This window comes from Peromyscus eremicus, chromosome 5 (genome assembly GCF_949786415.1).
Source record: "Peromyscus eremicus chromosome 5, PerEre_H2_v1, whole genome shotgun sequence".
NCBI classification, from domain to species: Eukaryota; Metazoa; Chordata; class Mammalia; order Rodentia; family Cricetidae; genus Peromyscus; species Peromyscus eremicus.
Genome location: NC_081420.1, coordinates 122,669,618 through 122,694,430, shown reverse-complemented (window position 1 = coordinate 122,694,430; position 24,813 = coordinate 122,669,618). Strand labels below are relative to the sequence as shown.

The 24,813-nt window shown below is 40.9% G+C and overlaps 1 protein-coding gene across 6 annotated transcripts in view; it reads left to right on the top strand.

The window, feature by feature from the left end:
- Inpp4b (inositol polyphosphate-4-phosphatase type II B) overlaps positions 1 to 24,813 on the top strand; it is a 359,360-nt gene that overhangs the window by 109,557 nt on the left and 224,990 nt on the right. For all 6 annotated transcript variants that reach the window (XM_059262652.1, XM_059262647.1, XM_059262649.1 and 3 more), the window contains one exon: positions 7,487 to 7,566. In XM_059262652.1, coding sequence (XP_059118635.1) covers positions 7,487 to 7,566 — 80 coding nt within the window. The remainder of the gene's footprint in view (positions 1 to 7,486; positions 7,567 to 24,813) is intronic.

The following is a 24,813-nucleotide window of genomic DNA, read 5'->3' as shown; positions in this document are numbered from 1 at the left end:
GACATAGAGGGGTAGGGACAGAGACTGCTCTGCATTTGCAGGGTGAGGGCGTAGCCTTTTTTGTGGTTCTGACGCCTGTCAGAGTCCTCAGTATGGCCAAGACAGAAAGTCTAGCTGCCCTGTGGATTTGATCCAAGGGACTCTGTGTGTTTTTTCCTACTGTTTACTTCCCTACCGTGGAGGATGTGGCTCAGGGTCAGCTCTTTCACTGTCCAGCCCCATTCCTACCCTGCACTCTTTCTGCCAAGATTCCATCTAAGCACATGGATGCCAGTGAGCCACATTCTGTGTCACAAGCTTGACCCAAGTGAACCCCTGTAAATCTACTGGGTCACACCTAAGCCCCACAGGCATCTTCACTGGTGTGTCCTCTCTCAGGTTCAGGCACCTCTCTACTGTGCCTTTGTATGGGACCCAATGACGTTCAGCATTAGATTATCCATGATTCCCAAAGAAGACCATCCTACAGCCTTAAAGAAGGAAGATGGTTTTGATGCCTTCAATCTTTTGTTTAGGACAAAACTCTACTGGCCTTGGGCATAGAAATATTTTCTTAGAGAACAATTAGGAGAGAGACCCAGCACCTAGGCAGTATACCTGAAACTCCAGCCTTCTTTACCATAACCCTACATTTTTGTTAATGGGAGGTCTTGAGGGTGGATGATCGGCCAGTTCTGTGAAACTTTTGTCCTCTCAGCACTTTATTCCCAGCACTATGGGTCCCGCTCCTAATGGAGGTTCCCTGGACCTGAGATGGGGTGCCTTTGATACTGTGTCCCTTCTTTGACAAAACTCAGCTACAATTCCTGGTCCCAAATAGAAGTCTTAGTTGAGATTCTGTGACATGACTGTTGAACCAGTCAGCCATTCAGAGTACAGGAAATGACAAACTGACTTAAAAGGAATTGGTTAGTGGTTTTTTTGTTTGTTTGTTTAATCTTGAGAAATGTTCCCAGTATCATAAGCACACAAAAGGAATTTGAACACCAGACTGTCCATTTTCTGCTTCTTTTCATATGGTATTGTGCATTCTGACCACAACATCAGATAACATATTCCTCATCTTCCTATTTGGAAGAGTAAGATATTAAATTCAGGTCACTATGCTCCTTCAGGTTTAGAAAACATAAACTGTCTGGGAATTCCTGCTTGGTATTCTGCCCTTTACATGTCATTGAGAAAAACTGAGTCCTTCCAGAAGCATCTAGAAATAGTTCCTGCCTAAACAACAGCAAGGAATAAAACTCTACTAGTAATGAAAATTTGGGTATTAGATTTCTGTAATATTTGCACACTTCTAGGCACTGTACTTGTGGCAAAAAAAAGACTTCTTGACTTGGTTCACTCTAGTCTACGTAGACTCTTGATAAAATAATCAAAGAGCATTCCTTTTGGTCTACTAACTACTTTCCATTGTTTTTAGAGCCATAAGAGGACAAATCACAGACAAAGCAGAGGAGAGTCTAGAAATGATCATACTAACATGAGAAAACTGAGCATGTTTTATGACATCAGCACTCCAATCAATTGTTAAATGGGATCATTAAATCAATCTTACACACAGAAAGAATTACCTTAAATAAGGATGAGTCAACATAGCTTGAATTTCTGACAGACTAAGTCATGTTATTCTGCATAGTGAAGATTTAACACATGTTGAGCGCTTGTGAAGGACCACTGTTTAATACATATCCCATCAATTTTCAGAATATTTCCTTGAATGCTACTAATGGGTTTGAAAGTTGATGCTATTGGTCAAGAACTCAGTGCTGATAGCGGCTCCGTCCTTATGATGTACTAAGAACCCTCATCCCAACACAAGCTGATTCCTACAATTGTGTTCCATTTATTTCTGAGCATACTTCAGCAACATTTACTGGATGTATCCAAACCTTTCCCAGGATTTAGTCAAATAGATACCAATTTGTGCCCTTAGACCTTCTGAACCGTATTTATAACAAATACACAATTTTTTCGTAGATGACCCATCATAAAATACTCTTTAGTTTGGAGGTTATTCATAAACTCCTAATAGTTAGCCTCCATTTTTTCTTTATGATGCTGTTATCAATATTAACAGTTCTTATTGTAGAGTGAGACACCATGCAACCAAATTCATTATGGTTGACAGTGAAGACAAATTCTCAGGCTATAAAATTTTTTATTCTATGATTATGTATATGTACATATTATGTATATATTATATAATTATAAATACATATACATATGGCTTTATAAGAAAGGTCAGCTCATTTAATCTGCAATGTAGCAGTGTTCAGTCAAAATTAAATGAGTAACATATAAGAGTTGCCACATGTAATTTTTATTTTTTTTTATTTTTTGTGTCATTTAAAAATGTTCAGTAGCTAGGTTTTTAAATAGTTTAAAGAAACAGACTAACTAAATTAATTTATTTTTCTTTAACTCAGTATACGCAAAATAATATATTTTTAAAATATGCTCAATATAATACAAAGTTGTAGTCCATGTTTCTATTTGCCATGCTGAGTTTTCTAAACCCAGTGGACATTTTAAGTTTTATTGATCCCTCTACATGGAGTAGTCACATTTTAAGCTATTAAACTAGTAACTAATCCATTTGTGTAACACAGCTCTGTACAGTACTTGAAATATTTTGAGGAGAACCATGTAAATAGTAGTATAAAGGACAATCGTCCAAGTTAAGGCTGTGAGAAGCCTTCATGATGGAGGTTTGCCGTCTTGTGGCACTGTGGGTGGTTCTATATCTCAGCCAGCATCCTTAATACTGAGCAAGGAAGCCGCTGTGGACTTATAGCATGAGGTCTCAAGTCTTGTGAGCTGTTGGTCTATCTACAACATGCTCCGTGTCCCTACAGAGTGCAGCAGGATAAACTTTTGGCCTCACATTCCTTATGTGGAGATTCCAGGAAGAGCCATTGATGACCTCTTTTTCACCTGGCTATTTTCTCCAGCCAGTGAATGACTCAAATGGTGTGCTGAAATGATCGTCTTCCCCAGGATGATACTTGGGAGTGCTCTATTGTCAGGAGCAGGCAAGGGCGGTCAGAGCTATGAACTGTACAAACAAAGAGTCTATCAGGATAGGGAATTGCCCTGGAATCTAGGCACAGCGTACTGTGGATGAACAGATGCTGGTGTAACATGGTTTCCTGAACCTGAATTACTGTGGCTGTGTGCAAGACGGATTATTCTTGTGGACCCCAGCAATTCCCTCTGCCTATAGACAGTGCCTATAAATATTTCACATGTGCTAACACAAATGTGAGCAAATTGTCATGCGTAATATTTCTCAACAGTAGTAACTGCATAGGACATCATAACCTTTATATCTTCTATTTTTATCATATTTAGATTCCTTCTCATTAGATTTCACCTGAATCCAATTTTTACTTTTGCATATATATTTTTCTTTCTGTATTACAGATGCTTTTCAACTAAATAATAAATAAGCCTTCTCCTCCTCACCTTCTCTCTCTCCCCCTCCATCTTCCCCTTGTCTTTCTCTTGCTTCTTTACTCTCTCCCCTTCCTCCTCTCCTTCTCCCCCTAGTCCTCCCACTCTTCATCCCCCTTCTTCCCCTTCACCATCATCTTCCTCCCCTCTTTCTTCAAATACTCTATCTTTTCCATTGGGTGGTCAGGAGACCCCTCTAAGGCAGTAGACCCGTGGGTGTGTCATCTCAGTCCCTGGGTCAGTGTCCATAATGCATGATCTGCTCTCCTCACACAGCTGCTAGTGTTCTGTCTGGATTACTTTATGCTTGAAATAATGCTCTATATCGTTGTTTTACATGAACATTGTGTGCTGCTTGTCCCCTCTCTGTGGCTATTCAGATCTCAGAAAGAAAGAAAACTGATTTTTCCCTAATTTATTCTCTTTCAGTGTGTCCAGTCAGTGTTCACATAGGTGGACAGTTTGTTTCTATCTGGGGGCTGGGGGTCAGGAGGATCCTATGTTGGCTTATGATGAGGTAAAAGGAACACAAATAACGACAACAGAAACATACAGGAATGTAAATGTATAGGCAATTCTCCTGTTTGGTGTTACACTGTAAAACAATAATATCCTATTTTGAAAATGGAACCTTAGGGAACATCATGGAAGAGGGGCAGAAAGACTGTAAGAGCCAGAGGACCAGGAAGTCTGCTGTGCGACTGCCTGTCTTAGAAATGTTCCAGAAGAAGACCTGAACAATGACACAGATCAGCAGGCTTGCTATAGTGAAAGGGGGAGATCTCACAGACCCCCACCCCTCGACAGAGAGTTTACAGACAGCTGATGATCACTGAGAGAGGGAGAATTAGCCCTTTCCAGAGATGAGCACCCTGACTGGAGAATCCATTGCAAAGTGGTCAGCCCTGAAACCATATGCATACAAACAATAAAAATAAACTCAGCACACACACATTATATTTACACATAAAACTGTATTTATGAATTTGCTTATATATTATATATAATACACAAATACATAATAATAAATGCATGAGTATATATGGCAATTGCTAATTGATGGCTAAAGAGACTGCCATAATGTCACGGCATGTTCAGTTTGCTTTATTCCAGAGTCACTCAGATCTACACAATTTCATACACACGTTGAACAAAGTTAGGGACCTTGTGAAATTTATTGTGTTTACATATATTCTCTTATTTGGTGTTACAGTGTTATAACAGAACATATATATATATATACATATATACATATATATGTATATATATATGCACACATATATAAGGACAAATATAACTCTGTATCACTATGGTTTTACATTAGCATTGTGTGTTGTTTTTCCCCTCTCCATGGGTAGTTACATGTTTATGTGCATGTGCATGTAGATACATACATACACACATACATATGGACAACGATAAGGAAAAATGAGCTATCAGTTTGAGAGTGGTACAGCATGGAAGGGCTTAGAGGGAAGGGATGTGGAGGGATCTGGGGGGAGTGACATAATTATATTTTAATTAGAATGTGAGTAAATAAAGACAATTTAACAAAATTGGGCCTTCCGATAGTTCATTTCATCCAACATCAAGTCCCTAGGTAAAATTAGGTACTGAATAAAATAAACTATTTAAGTAAGTAACTTCTCATCTCATTTGGCAGGCATGCTCTCAGGCCTTTACCAGCACTACTTTTTAATGTGTCTTATTTTGGAAGGCTCTGAAGTGTGGGATCAAGCCTGGGCTGGCAGTTCGGACGGGAGTGCTTGCTTCAGGCCATCGGCCGTGGCACACTGTGTATGCTCACTGTAGAGCATAATGCACGGCGCACGCCCCTCTGTTTCCAGCCCCGGGTGTCTCTGAGACTGACCAGCTGCAGCTCTGCTGCTGGAAGGGGCCCTGGTGCAGAAGACAGGACAGTCCTTGTTGCGGTCACCAACCTTCCTTGCAGCTGTGCCTTATGATGTGGCCATAGCTCATACCTAAGATTAGCCATTCCACCTGTCTCTAGTGGCAGAATTCAAGTCTGGGGCAATTGCTGCTTTATGGCTTAAAGGCCACCATGGTATTATATATGTGTTCTTTTATTCTACATTCCTCCAGACCTACATGATTTTCAAGGGTGCATCAAACAAGCTTAGAAAGTCAGGGGATTCATGAAATTCACAGGCTGTTGAGAATTTTATTGGAAGGTAAATAATGAATGGAATGGGATATAGGAATTTAAGTTAAAACTCCTAATTATCAATGAAAGAGAAGGTGAACCGGATATGTTTTTTTTAAGTTTATAGTGTGGTCTGGAGAGATGGCTCAGAGGTTAAGAGCACCTGCTCCTCTTTCAGAGGACCCGGGTTTGATTTCCAGCATCCACTTGGCAGCTCACAACTGTAACTCCGACTTCACAGGAATCCAGCTTTCCAGGGAGGCCTGAATGCACATTAATACACCCATCCCCAAACATACAGTAACAGAGACAAAACCAGCTTTCTACTTCATCTCCTACCAGTCGAGATATAGAGACGCCAAGGAACACAGACGCCTTGGTGTGTGGACTTGAGCTACAGTGTGCCGGTTCACAGCGTATGGGCTTGAGTGCAGCATGGTTGATTCCTGTCACTGTATACAGTGGCATCTCTAAGCCTTGCAGTACGGTGCATGGTGGATATAGCTTTTGCTGGTACAGACAAAAAAAAAAAAAAAAAAAAAAAAAAGAAAAGAAAAGAAAGGGGTTTTTTTTTTGTTTGTTTTTTGTTTTTATTTTTTATTTATTTATTTTTTTTGGCTACAACTTGGGGCTGGAGAGACGGCTCAGCAGTTAACACTTGCTGCTCTTGCAAAGGACCTGGTTTTGGTTCCCAACACCCATGGGGCAGGTCACAATTGTTTGTAGCTCTAATTCCAGTGAATCTGATTCCTCATCTTGGCTTCCTTGCTCACTCCTAAGCACAAAAACATACACAGGTAATATACATACATATTAATACAAAATTCCGACCAGATTTTTTCTTTCAGGAATAACTCAGTATACACATACATATACATATACATACACACACACACTGCCCTTTTTGATGTATGGAGTGATTTTCTATTTTCTTCTGAAAACATTCCACTGTCTCAGGCTCTTTACCCCAGCTTCTCATCAAGCATAGTCTGGCAGCAGAGCTGTGCCAGAGGAAGTTTGGAAGAAGTGCTGTTGGCCTCTTATGGGCATCACATGCTGCCCATCAGCAGTGGCGTAGGTGACTCCATGGGCTTGACACTTCTGTGTTCGGTCATTACCCTCGAGGAAGGGGAGAAGAAATTCTCTCTATGGTGTTTATGCCATAATGTTGTCACATTCAAACCAGAAGTAACCAGAACCATCAATAGACTGCAATCCTGAGACCAGGAAAGAACAATTTTCAGTTTTATTCTTTACATTGAGTTGAAAAGAGTAGACAGCTAATGTTTACTGGTAAACATGATGCCCAGTTGTGAGATGTTTAAAAACTAATTTGAGAAAATATAATAGAAGTATGATTTATTTGTGTGTTTGGGATGAAATTGTCCCAGGCTAGTAAAAACCAACAAAGGAAGCAAATGCTTCGAAATGCTTCTGTGATGGAGAGAAATATTGTCTTTCTATTTATAACTCACACAGAGCCCCATGTAAAAATAGCTCCCAGAGGCAGATTTTCTCATTATCTTCAACAGAGTTGCTGTTGCCAGTGATTTGAGGCATTCTAGTAAGTGGATATCTTGGTAACTGTTGAAAGTTTAGCATCTTCTTTGACCCTGGTTTTCTTGGGGGGAGGAAACTATAGTTAGTGGGAAGTCCTGACCGCTGGCTTTTACTTCTTGTTATTTCCCATGCCGTCAATGTCTGTCTTTAACCAAGTTAAGCATGGTATTTCTGTCAGTAAAATATTTGGGGGCTAATTGATTCAGTATTTTGTTCTTTTCAAAGCTAATTCTGTGTAATTGGTGTGCGAACAAAAACATAGAGAGAATCACAGGAGTTGATGAAAACATTCTCCCTCATTTTCAGAGGAGCTTCCTGGGCTGGGCCAGTTTTAAAGTTGGGGAGCTGCTGAGGTCCAAGGAGCAACTGCTGTCGCTGAGCCTGAGGTGAGTCTCTTTGTTTGCAGAGTTAACAGCCAGGGTGTGGCTGGCTGCCACACTGAAGGAGTCCCGTTCTCATAGGCAACTGCTCGAGGCTGAATTATTAGTCTGTGTTAGGAAAACAGTTGTGCCAGCAGTAAGGTGATAACAGTCTTTGGAATAAAACAACTACAAACTATGGTCATGCTGTGAAATAACTTTCTCTAATAAAAATGCCACTGTATCGATGGGCAAGTTTTTATGCTTGGTGCAAAGTGGTAGCTTTATGATACGAAAAGGGAGCTGACTTTTTCTATGCTGTCACTACTGTATTAATCCTAAGACAATGAGACATTTAAGTGGATCAATGGGTCCTAGCTAATTCTGAGCCTAATTTATTTTGATATCAGATGAACAGCCTTACAAAGTGGCATATTCGTACTAGAAAGGATATAGAATGAGTTTTTTTTAAACTGGCAATAAATTTGAAAATAGTTTATTATTTCTAGTGTATAACAAATTTTATGACATAATGTATGTAAAGAACACCACTCTGCAATTACGTCACGTGAATGGATACAGAATTGTATATACAGTTGTTCATTAATCTCACAAAGCTCTTGTTCTGATGAGGTTATTTTCAGGGTCTAATGTCCTAAATTTGTTATACTTTCTCTTTCCAAAGAACCACTTGGAGCCACAATTTATTTCATTAAACTTAAGCAATTAGTTTTCATCTGATGTATTTCCTTAAGTATTCCGTGTCTCTTGGTAGAATCTGTATTCATGTTTTTTTCTTACTTAATTTCCCTGATCTTCATGAGTCTGCATTTTTATTCTGAACTATTATGTTATATTATACAATTATGCTAATAAATACTCTATAGGTAGCAGAATGCGAGTTCTGAAAGGCAACCCTAGTCTTTCTAGCTTCTGTCAGAGAGTTTCTATAAACATGGTATGGTAGTATATTTTATCTGGGAAGACATAAAACGCTTTCTAGGGTTGTAATGTTTTCCTCAATAAATTTTGCTGTGGTTTTGGGTTTGGGTTATGGATGGGCCAGCTACAAAACTAGCAATCACTCTGGAATCTATCAGCCTAGCATGGTGCTTGAAGCTGAGGCTACCCCCAAGACCCCGGATCGGTGGCTGAAGATATCAAACACTGAACTCACTTAAAATTATCAGCCTGCGTGCATGCTTATTTATTTATTTCTCTTTTTTTAAGATAGGGTCTTGCCTGCTCTGGCCTTAAACTCTCAGTTTGCCTGCCTCAGCCTTTCAAACAGGGATTGCAGACTGGGCAGTACTATGCCTGGCTTGCCCACGAGCAATTAAGGAACTTTCATTCCTCATCTTATTGACTCTCTCATCTGCACCTGCAGCATGCTGTACACTGATGCAGCACTTAGGGGCTGAAACAGAAACCAGCTTTGTATTTTGAAGACAGGCTTTAACTGGATAGCCTTGGCTGGCCCAAGGGACTTGCTATGTAGACCAGGTGGCCCTCAGACTTGCCTGGATCCTCCTGCTTTCTTTCTTAAAGGATAGAATTAAGAACTCTTCAGTGAGATAAAAATTAGTGAACACACAGACTGCCTTTGAAAGTGTGTAAGGAGGGTCCAGTTTAAAATACTGAGGAGAAAAAAAAAAGCAGTATAAAATCTCTAGAATTACATGAAATAGAAATAAGTTTCCTATTTTGATCTAAATGTCTCTAATTCATAGTCATTTGATTTTGATTGTATGAAAAATACTAACTGCAACAAACCATGGCATTCTTTCCCTTGATCCAGGCAGATTATAAGCTTACCTTAGCCTGTGCATTTCCGGCACATGACCTGTAATTGGTTTGCTTTTGTTTTTGATATAATTTATCTTCTTCTGATGCACTGTCTGTGGGGTTCTGCATTGGAATACAGTAATTCAGGGTTAAGGAACAATTTTGTTGTCCTTTGCTTTTTATCTTCATGTGGTTATCCATGACTGTTATCCTTTCTATGCTCCAGCTGTGGTTTTTAAACCATAGAATGAACCCATCCATAGAAATGAGGGCATGTTGGTAGACGTCCCTCCAGGCACTGGTGTTTTTATGGCCCATTTGTTTCACGTTCCCCAAACCTGAAGGTTCAGACTGTGGGTTCTGACCCTTCGGGAGCTAACAAGAAACTCAAATTCCAATCCTCCATCTAGTCCCCTAGAAGAGGAGCCTGTGTTCAGTGTGGCTCTTCTCACACACTTGAAACTGGACATCAAGTGCATCGGATATTTTTTTTTCTTACAGAAAACTTAAAGGAGAAAGAAACGTGCATATAATTTGTAGATTTAGACTCAAATTTCATGTGTATATCTTTTAAAATTGTAGGATAACATTTGTTTACATATATTTGGAGAAAGGCCTCTAATATATAACCTGGTTCCTACCCACATGTCACCAGTTCTGAGTGTTCCAGCTTCCCAAATGGACTTGGTGTCCTCATTTAGTAGTGACCTCTATCATTTTTTGTTAATTGACTTGGTTTTGTTGGTTCATATGTGTGCCCATCCCCCACTTCTGTCGTATGTTAACTCTGTTCTCTGTGGGGTTGTGCAGTTTACTGCTGTACTGTCCTGACTTCCGCACTACCATACGACTGATTGTGATTTTAATTGTGCAGATATTGAGGATTCTTACATTAGTAACTGAAGTTAGAAGAAAACACACCACCAACAGCACATCGTGTGCTCTGCTCTGAGAGTCTATTGGATGTAGCTCATTTGATCTTTATCAAACTTACCAACAATGCTATTTAACCCATCCTATAAATCAAACAGCAGTGGAAAGAATTTAGCATTTTTTCCAAGATTATCATGTTCTTAAATAAGAAAGAATTGATCTAAACTTATACTCTTCTGACTGGAGAGTTGTTCATTTCAACAACTCAGCAAGAGACTGCTGGCTTCCAGTATGAAATGTCACCTGCCATGTATGCTTGGTGGCTGAGTGACAGCAAGGACTTGGATACAGGGCCATTTCTTCACTGGTTTGTGTTTTTCAGATTTCCTCACAGCACCTAGTTTTACAATAGGGAAGAAGTAAATGAGTATCAGTGTGCTGTGGGGAACTCGGGTATGTTCACTATGGTGCCAGAGTGGGAACCAAGTTCAAACTATTGAGGGAAACAATGAAAATTGTTCCAACCAGCTTCAGAGATGTGGCCACCTGAAGCAACTGGACATGGTTTGCCACCCAAGTACCTGGCATTCATATGCTCTTCTAGCCTGTCTCAAACCTCTGAGGCCATCCAAGTGGTACTTAGGAGAGCTATAGTATTTTGTACTATTCAATAACAGAGTGGAAAATTCAAAGGTCTGTTACTGAGTAGGCTAGCAAGCAAGAGAACAAACCCATTGTTTGTACTACACTTTGGCAAACCAACAACCACGTGAAGCAACAAAAACGGTTAAACTTTTCTACTAGAAAATCCTCAAAGGGAGAGAGAGAGAGGAGTGTTTCCAACTTCCCTGGGCTTTGTTGTTCGTTTTCCTCACAGTGAACTTCCATTCAGCACATATTCAGTTAGCAAATACTAAGGTTTTGTACGTACTAAGGACAGTGATGGGTTCTTCAGAACATAACAGCGGTAACTATTTTGCAGTTGATACTGAGAGTGTGTTTAATGAATGATCTATTAAGCAATACTCTGTGCAAGCACTGTGTTTGATCCTTTTTATGCACCAACTTGCTGAATTCCTGCGACACCATTTCTGTTTGGCATTAGCTTGATTGAGATCCTGTGGCTGCTGGCTATCCATAGAACGGTAGAACTATGTTAATTCTTTAATTTGTTCACTTTCTAGTTTATACCTTGTAGGAAGCTCACAGCCTTACTAAAATCCTTACTTATTTCTCTGGCAGCTACTCCACCATTTGGACAGTTTGGGGAGTCTTAATTTCTTGATGTTCCATCATCAAGTTCAATTTTGTATGCCTGAAGCAAAGCATAGCTTCAGTGAATGAATTTCAGTTGGAAATTTATTTTGATGATGGCTTCCTTGTATATATCTTTTAATTGCTTTATGTAAGACTAGTACCAAGAATTTATTTCTAGGTAGATTCCATATAAGTCAGTGAATATGATTGTCTAAGCATAAGATTATCTGTATGTTACTGTTGGAATGTGAAATGTACCCCCTAGGCTCGTGTGTTTGAACATGTGCTTCCCAGTCCGTGGAGCTGTTTTGGATTGCTGTGTAAACGTTCGGAGGTGGAGCCCTGCTGGAGGACAGGGGCCACTAGGGGAGGATCTTGAATCTTCATAGCCAGACTCATTGCCTATCCACTCCCTGCTTCCTAAGGGAATGCTTGGTAAACAACTGTCTCCATCTCCTGCTGCCTGCCTTCTCTGCTGTGATGGACAGAGCCCCTCAACTGTAAGCCAACATAAACCTTTCCTCCCTGTCTTGTTTCTCACCCAGTATCTGTCCAGGAGCAAGAGAAGTAAATCGCAGGACAGTAGCGAGGAATAGATTGCAGTCTCCTTGAGAAGCTAAATTCCGGGTTAAGATTTACATTTATTTCAATGTAGACCTCAGTACCCTCATCCTTTTCCTCCCTTATCACAGACTCTTTCAGCTCATCCTAACACATCCTGCCATGCCTGTCTGACTTTCATGTGGGTTCTGGGGATCTGAACTCCGGTCCCCACACTTGTATAATATGAGCTTTATCCACTGAGCCATCTCCCTAGGCTCTCTGTTTCATTAGCCTTTAAGTCAGCTTTCTTACTGGAGCATAAATGATGATTATGACAGAACTACCTGCTGGTCCCACAAAACTAAGTGTTATGTATGTCTAAAATGTTTTCTGTGTTAAAAAAATGTTAATATAAATGAACTGTCATCCGAAACACCCACTTTTGTGGAGAGTAGCACATCTCTGCTTAACTTTAAAGGAGAATAGTATTGAATATTGTGGAACACATCTGCGGAGATGTAGATGACAGGGACGGCATGTACTTCGTTGTTATTTTGGCAACAAAAGTATAAATCACGGTACTAGTGCCCAAAAGCAGTACATCAAGATGCTGCATCCTTATCACAGGAAGTGAGCGTGCAGGAGTGTGTATGAGTCAGCGACAGCCCCACAGCAGGATGAACCAGAGGCTCTGCTTGGAAGAGCTGTATCCCAGAGCACTGACTCCATGGTGCACTCCCAGGAGTCTCCCCCTCCCCCTCCCTTGCTGACCTTTGACCTGTTTGCGGGAACTTTACAGGAGGTTTTTGCTGCAGCTCTGACACTTACATAGATCTCCACAGAGGTAGCGTTTTTTCATCTTTTGTGTTATTTCATTTTCTAACGGGATAAATAATGATATTTTTCCTGTTTTATGGATGAGCAAATATTAGAACAGCAGCTTGATTTCCTAAATTTCCACAGCTGCTGCAGGAGGAAGACTGGATATTGTCCACCAAGGACTCCCCAGAGCATGTGCATTATCATTCTTAGCGTGTTAGCACTCAGTTATTTTGAGGATGGGAAGGGACCTTCAAACTGGCATTTGATGTCCTTCTTGGACCCCGCTAGTGACGAGGTACTGATACTTGATGCTCTCTCCATTTACAGACAGGCCTGGTATTGGAAAAGTATTTGTACTTTCTCCCAAACTTCAACTCATCTTTCCGGAGTTGAGTAGAAGTTTCCCTGCTCTCTGATGCTTTTGAAAGCATCTTTTCTACCCAACCCTAAGTATTCTTATCAGGGAGCGCTGAGGTAGCAGGAGGACTTGAGCTCAAGTCCTTGTCCTGTGACCACTCAAGTCACTGGGGTCAGGCTGCTCGCTCTCCCTCTCTAATGTCTGCTAATGAAAGTTGTAAAGAGTTCTTTTCTGAGGTGGGTGGTTCTGGGTGGATTCCAGTACTGTCTCCCTCACAGGCTTGTTATAAGGATTGTGTGAATCACTAACATGAAATGTTTATAATGATGCCCAGCACAGAGAATGCTAATAATTATATGTGATATTTTTCTTTGTTGGTATCTTTAGAGAGTTTTCTGTTTTCTTTATAGGACTAGATTAGGCATTCTGTATGCAGTCTGGCTGAAAGAGTAGATGACACAGGTTCTCCTCAGCCACCCACTGCTTAACTGACAATAATACTATCATATTGTATCAACATGGTATTTTCCCTTGCATCCAGCTAGGCTTTCATTACTTCTTAGATATCTGTGCAGGTATTTATTCTGCACCTTTATTTATGGCCCTAAGTCATTTTCATGACTGAAGATAAGGCCATGGAAGCCAATTAGCACTTCCTTCCTCTGCATTGTTCAAAAGATGTGGAATCCATCATATTGTAAATTGGTTTAGAGTTCTCAGACACTGACGGGACAGCACATGCCTAGAGTACATTCAATAGCTACTCAATTTTTACAGAAAGGCTTGAAGTCTTTCCTCTTTTAAAATGTGAATTGCATGAAGTTACTCTCTGTACACAAAGACGTACCTGCTTAAGAAATCTGAGACCTAATTTACCTGTGAAGATAATTTTCAGGAATGACTAGCCTGAAAAGAATTACATTCAACTTGAACATTTTGTATTAGATGTTCTCCTACTTACCAGAGTCATGTTCACCATTATCACCATGTTTCTGCTCTCTCTTGCATTTATATCATCTCTGTGCAAATGGTGATTTTTGTATTACTAGTTATCACAGTTGTTATTGGTATATATTCAAGGAAAGGAATTCGATGGTGAAATATATTTGAAGCTGCTACATTGTAAAGAAAAGAAAGGCAAGCTTTGTTTTTAAATGACTTCTCGGTCTTCACTAACCCTCCAAGGCACTTTGGGAGACTCATAGGACACATGTCATGACGACAACTTTATTTGGGTTGACTATGAGCCAATTTCTTCACAGACCATTTGTTAACAGCTAGTTAAATCCATGGCTCAATATACTTATGTAGTTTAGAAAATCCTCCTTCATAGCAGTAGTAAAAAAAAAAACCCAGAATTTTATAGGAAAATAGAAGATGCACTGTCTACTTTTACGTATGAGCTTCTACCATAGCATATTCTTTAGCACGCACTTGAGTAGATTGGTGTGTGGGACTTTATCAAATGGACATTCACTTTCAACTCACATATCAAACTGTTCTTCCCCCATTTCCCCGTGGAGGCTTTCAGAGTCCCAGAACACTTACAGCTACACCACTGGACTGTGTAGATCTCAATTTCTGCAAGTCATACAAAATGTTCAAGGAAAGACTTTCAAATTGTCTGCTATCTCTTTCTTCCATGGTCTTTTGATTTTTTTAAGATTGTAATGTAATTACATCTTTAACCCCTTCCTTTTCATCCTCCAAATACTTCCATGTTCCTTACCCCTTGCTTTCTTTCAAATTCATCACCTCCTTTTCTTTGAGTATTGTTAATCTGTGTGTATGAGCATTCCTAATACATAAATAAACCTGCTTGGTCTGAATAATGTTCTTTGCATGCCCGTCCTCAGGTAGGACCACTTGATATTGGATAACCAACTGGGCTGCTCTTCCCTGGGAAGACTATTTCTCCTTCTCTCAGCTTTCCTTACTTACCTCTAATTCTTTATCAAGGGTTGAGGTCATGGCAAATTTTTCAAAGCTTGGATACACAGAACATGCACATTCCACGATGACTGCTTGTTTTAACCATGACAAAGTAAACTTTACTCTCTTTTTTGAGAGCTCCTCCTGTTAGCTCTGTCCCTTTCTTGATAAAATGAAACATTTGCAGTTATTTTAAATGCAGCCCAAAAGATATAGGAATCTCAGCATCATTTGCAACTCTCTCTTCCTGAAATTCATATCTGATTATGTGTTTTTCTTCTTAGAACTTCACGTATTGCTCCTCCTGCCCCACCTAAGGCCTCCTCTCCACAGTGAGCAGAACCAGGCACACAGGAACACAGAATCTTCAGGCAGGCACCGCAGCTTCTCCACCTTAGCCAGGTAGCATTTCAGTCTCACGTTAGCTCCATCTGTCACTTCAACCATTACTCTCCCCTCACATTTGCTTGGTGTAGGGTCACCAAACACTGTCCTAGTGTGGCCTCAGAGTTCTTACATTCCTGGGCTAGCCCTTTGTCTCATGGTCTCTGAGCTCAGTTTACATGAGAGCATGGTCATGTCTGTGTGGGATTAGAGTTCTTACATTCCTGGGCTAGCCCTTTGTCTCATGGTCTCTGAGCTCAGTTTACATGAGAGCATGGTCATGTCTGTGTGGGCTCAGAGTTCTTACATTCCTGGGCTAGCCCTTTGTCTCATGGTCTCTGAGCTCAGGTTAGATGAGAGCATGGTCATGTCTGTGTGTGCTGGCATGCAGCTTAACTGCTTCACTAGTCTGGTAATCATTTCATATCCCTCACCCCCAAATTCTCTTATCCCCCTAGAAAACCCGAAACAATCCAGGCACGTTCTCAGGAAGGTCAAGTCACCACCCGATGTCCATGGCTTCCCACTGACTCCTCAGTTTCCTTTGACCAATGAATTTCTTCTTGTCTTTCCATTGAGTCCATCATTCCTAGTCCAGCTAATAGAGTCTGAATGGCCAAAGAAGGCCATTAGCTCCTAATGGTGAGGCTATCTTTGGATTTTCTGTTGATAGATTATCAGTCCTATTTAATAGCCGTATGTGAGAGCAATCGAAAGTGCTGCCTGGGAGCAGAGGGAAAACTTTCCTTCCTTGTAGAGGGTTTCCTTTGGCAAGCTCTGGGGTTCAGGACCTCTGTGTTGACTCACTTAGTGGAATTCAGCGAGTCCTGCTGCTGTGGAATGCAGTCTGACTATCTCACAGTAGAATCATAGCTCAGAGGCTAGTGAGCTGGCTCAGTGGGTGAAGGGGCTTGCCGCTAAACCCGGCAACCTAAGTTTCATTGTATGGCCCCACACGCTGGAAAGAAGAAAGCAGCTCCAGCAAATTGTCCTTTCTGAGTCATTGCATTGCTCCCCCACTCAGGCACAAGGTGCTTGTTTAGTGTGCACAGGCCCTGTGTTCCATCCTCAGCACAACAAAATAAATATATGTGTAAATAAACACAATTAAAACCAGTGTATCAGGGTTGTTTTCCTCAATGCTGTGTACAGTGGGAGACATTTGTCTTTAGACCAGCCAATAATTTGGTGAGTGAGTCACTGGATTCCCTGATTGGAGTACTTGGAACTTATTAGATTTGCATGAAAAATCCTGTTTTCTTATCTAAAATCAAATTGAAGATTTCTCAGTGGCTTGCATGGTAAATGGAAGAGATGGTCTCCAAGGGGCCTTGTGTTTGCTTATTGGGCAAATTGCCCACTGACACTAAATGTCTTGGCTGTTGAGATTTGTCACCAGTTCCAGTACAGATGGATTTCTGCAGGGCATAAGTGCATTGGCCTTTAAGAACATGAAAGGATCAGCTGAGACTATAATGAAAGAAGTCACTGTCATCAGGAACTAATTACTTTGCTTAAATTTCCCAACCTGTCGAGTGGTGAGAATAACACCAATAAGAAGAGGTAAATTATAAACTCCAATGCCAGGTTTAAAGTAAATTATGCTATCATTTGATTACAAGGATTTTCTGCCTCCTCTTCTCCATGTCATCTCTCAGTCCCCAACACCTTCACTACATCATGAAGCAAATTCTACTCAAATGATCACTTGAAGAATAGACCAAGAGAAACTGTAAGCTGCATGAAGGCTGTGGGAAGAGGAAAATGTTAGAAATGCACATAACTGCTTTTATAATATTTATTATGGAATTATAGTATTTCCTAAAAGATTGTCCTTGTCATGTCTTTGAATTCTTTAAATTTGAAAATGCCCAGTCATGAAAATAAAATGATACAAAAGAGTTTTATTTGAATTTCCTGATCAGGGTTACTAAAAATGGGGATACATGCCGTCCCTGTAGAGTTTTCCCATTTTTACACCTTGTGGAACTGTCTTCAAAGGGAGCCTTGCACACTTTCTGTCCTGTGCTCTCCTGCAGGGAGGTGAGTTGGAAAGGAGGCTGAGAACTTTTCAAGCTACATTAAGTGTAATTGGTTTTAAGCAGGATCTGGGTCACTCATGAAATTGTTAGAGAGCCCGGAACCAGAGAACAAAGCAGTGTTTTATAATAATACATGAAGAGTCACTCTGAGTTTTCCCTTTAATTTTTGAGTCCTCTGTACTCAGTCACCACATCCTTGCGAGTCATGAGGGTCTGTGGCAAAGTGTAGGGCTGCCAGTTGGTTCCTTTACATAAGTTTTAGGAAGGAGAAAGAGAGGCTCTAGTTCGGGTTCTCTGGAAGTCTCACAAATATTACCTGGAAATAGAGCTAAGAATAGCATGTAGTTTGTAATTTTTTAATAACACATGCAATGCAGTTGAAATAGTGCCTGTTCCATAGTCCGTAATGAACACTGGCCACTATTCACTATTGCTGTCACAAACATCAAGTATCCATAACACCAAGACCACACTTGTTTTCGTTTTTTGTTTTGTTTTGTTTTGTTTTTGTCAAACGGGACTTAAACAACCCTAGGCTGACTAATGCCTTCTTGCTTTTGTCCTACACTGTCCTCACATATTATCACTTGAGTCTTGAGACTTCAGCGCAAATTTCATTAGAAAGACTATCTGAGCAAAGTCAGCAGTGAGAAAAACCACTTAGCAGATCTAAGCCCGGCACTGGTGATGGTGATGATGCTCTTCCCAGGAAAACCAGAGGTCAGATGAAGCTCCGGAAGGAGTTTGTCTGTAGCGTACCAGGAGTAGCAGAGTCCTGTGGAGCAAATGTTTGAGTGAGTTGAGCAAGCCACAGAACCAAGGAAGAGACTAATGAAGTACTAACATCCAGTTGGTGGATGGGTGAAGGCCATGGTGCCCGTATCATCTTGTACTCAGAGGAAAGTTGAGCTATAATAGGGATCTGAACAGACAAATGCAAGATTCACCTCCAAGTTGTGATTAGACAGACTTGAGGAGGGCAAGAGTGGGAGCAGGGAAAATGAGAACCGGTGGGAAGTGACCATATCAGGTCATGTGAGCAGTGTTGGGAGCTGGCAATAAGGAGGTAGTTCAGGGTTGGTGAGACAGAATCTCACTCTGGATTCATTTTCCATAAAAGGACAAACTTGGTTTGGCGATAGGATGGATTTGATTTGGCAATAGGATGGATGTGAGATGTGAGAGAAAAGACAGAACAAAATGAAAGCAAGGCTTTTGCTGTTTTTGTTTTGTTGGTTTGGTTTGTGGAGCTGCTGTTGGTGCTGATGTTGGAGACTGACAGGAAGTTAGTTTTAAGAAGACAATTCTGAGCTCAGTTCTGAATTGTATCCACTTAAGTGACTGAAGTTCGCAATAACGAACTAATGATGAAAATAATCATGACACTCCCTGTAGACCAGGAAGGTCTTTAAAATTATAGTCAAGGACATATATTTCTGATTAAGTGGAGAAAAATCATCACTGAAGCCTTAACATTCAGTGATTAAAGGATATTCTAGAAAGCATTGTTCAGTGCTTTCAAAAAAGATCTGTAATTAACTTGGTGGTGATGGTGCACACCTTTAATCCCAGCACTTGGGAGGCAGAGGCAGGTAGATCTCTGTGAGTTCGAGACCAGCCTGGTAAACAGAGTGAGTTTCAGGACAGCCAGGGCTGCACAGAGAAACCATGTCTCAGAAAAACAACAACAACAACAACAACAACAAAAAGAAACCCAACCAACCAACCAAAGAATAACAACAACAACAAAAAATAGTCTGTAACACATTGATTCATTAAAAAAAATAACAGGAGAGACTATTATAGAGATCAATGAACCCTATGCCTTACATGAAACACACAATGAAAATTTTAAAAAAAATAGTAATTTCCTACTGAAGAAAATTTAACCTTTGAGACTGACAGCAAACCCAAGTCATATTTAAAGAGTTAAAATCCTAGCATTGCTAGGGCTACCTCCCTTCTGCAGAAGTACCAGAAAATAATGGTGTGTGGGGTGCTCATGCTATTTCATTTCAGATGCAAGTAAAAATGGAAAAGAAAGAGAGGGGAAATGTTATTTTAATGCACTAACAAGTATAATTTCCATCCCAGAGTGAACCGAAGCCAAACCCTCTCCAGTACTGCCTTCTTGTTGTCCTCCACAGCCAGCTGTCCCGGGTCTTCCCTCCAGCTACCATTCTTCCATGTTGGATGCACTTAAAATTTTTCACAGAGATTTATCTACTCAAGTAGACATTTATTATGCTTTATAGTATAATCAAATACAGAACTACACCACTACCTACATGTTGTTTATACATGGTGAGAATATCAGTCCATAGAGGAAAAAGTTATATATATATGTATATGTATATGTATATATATATATATATATATGTATATATATATCCTCTAACAACATAGTGACCCTTGAAAATTACGAGCCAGAGTAATGACTGTCCAAGAAGCATAGTGTCTCAAGGCTCCTCATAGCATTTTTCTCTGAATCTACATCTTTGTGAGCATTTTCAGGGAACCTGAATGTGAGCCTCTTCTGAATGGGCCTCAGAGGCAGGAGGCTCTGGCAAACACTGAACATCACAGGACTGACCATGTCAGTTCCTTTGTGTCCTACAAGGAGTTTCTGAATGTCTGCTCTGTAAGTTCTTAGGGACACGATATTGATCAGTGTCTCCTGACTAGGACAACAAACACTGGTGTGTTTAATAGTTACTCTTAGGTGGTGTGTTTCCTACGTCTACTCATTGTGGTAGAGTTTGATACATATAGAAAGAAAATAGTAACTTGTCTCTGGAATCCCAGCCCTTGTGTCTTCCTGGGACTCTCCCGTCATCCTTGACTTCTGTTGATAAGATCTGCACTGACAGGCAGAAATGTCAGTCTAAGGCGACAGTCCACCACGGCAGGGAGGTTGTGGTGGCAGGAGTGGTTCCAGTTATGGCGGTGGGACTATTTGGTAGATGGTCACATTGCAGCTAGGTGCAGGTACACAGCTACCGTCACTTTTACTGTTTCACTCCTACACTCTTTTCTTTGCTCCAGGTATGACCAGATATCGCTTAAAAACACCACATCCGCCGGGCGGTGGTGGCGCACGCCTTTAATCCCAGCACTTGGGAGGCAGAGCCAGGCGGATCTCTGTGAGTTCGAGGCCAGACTGGGCTACCAAGTGAGTTCCAGGAAAGGCGCAAAGCTACACAGAGAAACCCTGTCTCAAAAAAAAAAAAAAAAAACACCACATCCTAGGGAAATAATGCATATGGCATTATCTGAGTTCACTTTGCTATAAAATTCCACCCAGTGGGTCCAGGCATTCCCTCTCTTCTGGGGAGAAAGCAGTGGTTACATCCTGTAATAACACTAGTTCTCATGGACAAGCAACTCAGCCAAATGCCTACAGAATGTTTTCAACTGAGTCAGCCCCTGGTACAATTCTGTTGAGAGAAGACAACTCGTACACAGCGGAGTCTTGCAGAATGCAAGATGAGGGTTATTGAAAGAAGGTGAACCAGATCAAGTACTCAAAGCCACAGTATAAAACTTCCCAGATTCTAAAAATATGACTTAAAGGTTTTCATTAGATAAAAATTATGTTTAGTGACCAAAATGAAGATTTTTTTGGTAATTTTCGAAATGGAAATGTTTGAAGATTGCTAGAGGCTCACTGTCTGAGCCTATTCCTTTCCGATTCACGTGTTAAACTTGAAGATGGCGATTTAGGCAGATGGTTAGAGCTTTGTGGATTCATGGTGAAAGGTCTTCCTGGGATTTGCACTCGCATTCAACGTGCTAAGAACTTGTTCCCTCTGCCCTATGTGAGGACACAGCTGAAGGCAGCCGCCTGCAAGCCGGCATGAGAACCCCGAGCCTGACATCCAGCCTCCAGAACTCCGAGAGAGGGAACCGATGAGTTTGGAACACCCAAGTTGGTGGTGGGGTTGTTAGTTGCTACTTCTCTGGATTAAAATGAAGGTTATTAGATTTTGCTACAGTTTTTTAAACACCTTCAGGCAGTACCTTAGCTGTATCATATGTGTTTCCTCATTACTAGTAAAAACCCAAACATAACCATCACTCGACTTCTGAAAGCAACAGATGTGATACTCAGTTCCATAGAAGGAAGTTCATTGAAGTTGTGAAGAATACAGTCTACTTAAAGACATCAATGTGCTTAAAAGAAGGCAAGAGTTAAACAGGTGTCAGCATTTGAAGACACATAGTCATCCAGGATAAAAATGCACTGAATCCTTACCCACGACGATGGTTTATGCAACCCCAGATTGTTCATGGCTGCATCAAAGGGTGGATTAGGTCTTTCTTGCTTTATGTTTTGGTGCTGTGATACAATGCCTAACAGAAGCAGCTTAAGGGAGAGGTGATTTTGCTTTACAGTTGAGAGCAGTCCATCACCCTAGGGAAGACACGACCAAAGAATACAACAGAGCTGTTCACAGTGTGTCCATAGTCAGGGAGAAGAGACAAGTGCATGCTGGGATGCAGCTCACTTTCTTCACTTTATTCGGTTCCTGACACCAGGCCACGGCATGATGTCCTTCACCAGCAGAGTGGTCTTTCCCACCGACTGAAATCTTTTGGAAACATTTTCATAGACACTCCCAAAGGTGCATTTCCATGGACTTTCTAAATCCAGACAAGCTGACAGTGAGGATTAATCATTACAGGGACTGAGCCTGGCATTCTGTGCAGCTCACGCCTCGGAACTCCCCTCACAAGATATGAAAATGTTTTGCACTTACACTTCTTGCTGGGAATATTCTGGAAATAAAGTATTTAACAGGCTCTGAAGGGAGTTATAGAAGGAAGTTCGTCTATCCTTCTTGATAATGAACGATTCCACAGTCACATTTGGGAAGCAAAATTCACTGTAGCAGTAATTTGGAAGCACACCATGGACCAGAACATTGCAGATAATGCGTGTACTCTCCTGGAAGAAGATAAAGATGCTTATAAGAAAACATTCTCTACACATAAAGAACAGCTTAGCCTAGCACAGAGGAGCCAGGAGCGGGAGCTCCTGCTGCTGTGTAGACAATGCAGCCTATGAGAAGAAACCCAGGGAAGGAAATAAAGAGGAGAGATAAATTCCTCCCAAACGTGGCCTACTCTGAGGAAAGATCAATTAGTATAGCAGAAGGAAAAATTCCTCAGAGCTGAAGAGCAGGCTGCCGAGAACCGAACCAAACCACCGCTGTTTCCCACGAACACTGCAAATCAGAATAAGGCTACTCTTTTCTTCTGGCTTTCAGTAATACATTTAAAATAAATACAAGACAATCTTCTGACCCTAGGATTCTTAGGTAATCATCAGTACTTCTGATGACTCAGTTTCCACAAGATGAACCAGGAGAGGCTGAAGGTGAGCATGGACCATAGGATTCACTCACTGTAGTCAGAACTGATGGTCAAAGGACTTAAGAGCTTTTCTAATATTAACAGATAAGAAATGCTAAATCCGGTGTTAGGTAAAACAAGTGAATCCTTTTACTGGGAACACATTTCTTCCAGTTACCTAAAATTTACAGAAGAGTATAATAATGTTTTTGGAATTATAAATTTTAATTCTATGGCTCTGGTCATTTATCTCCTCATCCTGTTTGCACTTCAGTCTAGATTAAAGCCAAATTTATTTCCTCACATGAACCCTTAGAAGTGTGCTTAGAATTACTAAGAGAGGCATCTTGCTCTTGTCAGAAATCTGCAATGACATCTGGAGGGGAGAAGTAGAGGAGGGAGGACACATCCTTCTTGGGTACTCTATAGAAAACTGGTAGGAGACAGTTGATTTCATTTTGCTGTTGATTTGTCTTTGCTGATATCCTTATTTGGTGCAGATAAAAACAATACACTCACCCTACTTCCTCAACAAAAATAGCAGAATTCTGTCTAAATCTTTATGACTCTATTTAATCCATTTCAGCTGTGAAATCAGCCACATTTGACTTAGAGAATATTTACCAAATGGTTCAGCAATGCAGAGTTCAGACAATAAGGCGGAACAAGCTAGAATCAGAAGACAGGTCCTTGAAGGCCTTTATTCTAGCCTTATGCCTAAGACTGCCTACCCTCGCACGCTTTGACTAAACTCAGTCTGTGTTTCACTCCAGTGTTTAGTCACCATGTGGCATTCCTGGTGCTCTTTGTCCATCCTTTGTCTGGTGTCGTATCCTTCTTTCTCTTTGGTGCTCTGACTGCCCCTGCTAGCTTCTGCTCGCTCACTGAGTCCTGGTGTCTGAGCTCCACTCTCACAGCTCTGCCAGCTCTCCCCAGCCACCTTTGTTTCTAACCTTACGTTCTTTGTATAGCATCTGAATCTTCTGAATTTGATGCTTCCTACCATCTGGCCTCTCCCCTTTCTATGGTGAACTTTATCTGTCACCGCCATCTGTGAAGTTTTAACTATTGACACAGTATCAGTTCAGCATGACTTCTCTCTGACAATTGGATTCAGTAGCCATGTCAGTGACCTTTATCAATCATTGAACTCTTGGGGCTTTTCTACCCTACTTTAGTAGTTCATCTTATCTTAAGGTTTCTTTTCTAGCTACCTGACAAATGGTATTAATCCCATCCCTCCAGAGTCTCCACTTTAAGCATATTGCTTTGGATCTTTCTAGAACATTCCAAGTAGTATGTCTGTGACCCCGGAGTCACTACTGCTACTTCTCATCTTTGTCCTTCACAGCCCCCTCAAGTGCCCTCTCCTTTTGCCTAACTAAGGTCTCATGGTCCATCTCCTAGAAATCATATGCCCTCAACTCCTGAGTCTCCCCTTTCCTATTGAGCAAAATGTAGTATAATAAACCATTGAATTAAAACTATAAGCTACTATTTTTGATACAAATAAATCTAACTAAAACCACTATCTATCTTACCTAGCTCACAATTACATTTCTTCAACTGTGTAGAGGCATCTGCCTTCCATGTTCACAGGCTGCATTTGGGAGCATGCACCCTAATTTCTTGGGTATCTTCAATAACAGGTGCAGAACTACCATTTAACCCGTGATTCATTCACAGTCTCACTGTCTGGGCCATAGCTTCATGCTACATCCATTCCTCAAATCTTGAAACGTTCTCGCCTCTTCCTTTCTTAGCTAATTTGTTTGGTTTCTGCTTCACTGGAATAATTTGACAGTTTCCCACAGTGTATTTTCTCATAGGAAGCATGTTCTTCCCTAGAGCCTCCATGAGTGAAAGAGATTGTTATACCCAGCCTGCATTTTTGACTTCGACTTGGTTAGACCTCTGATTCAA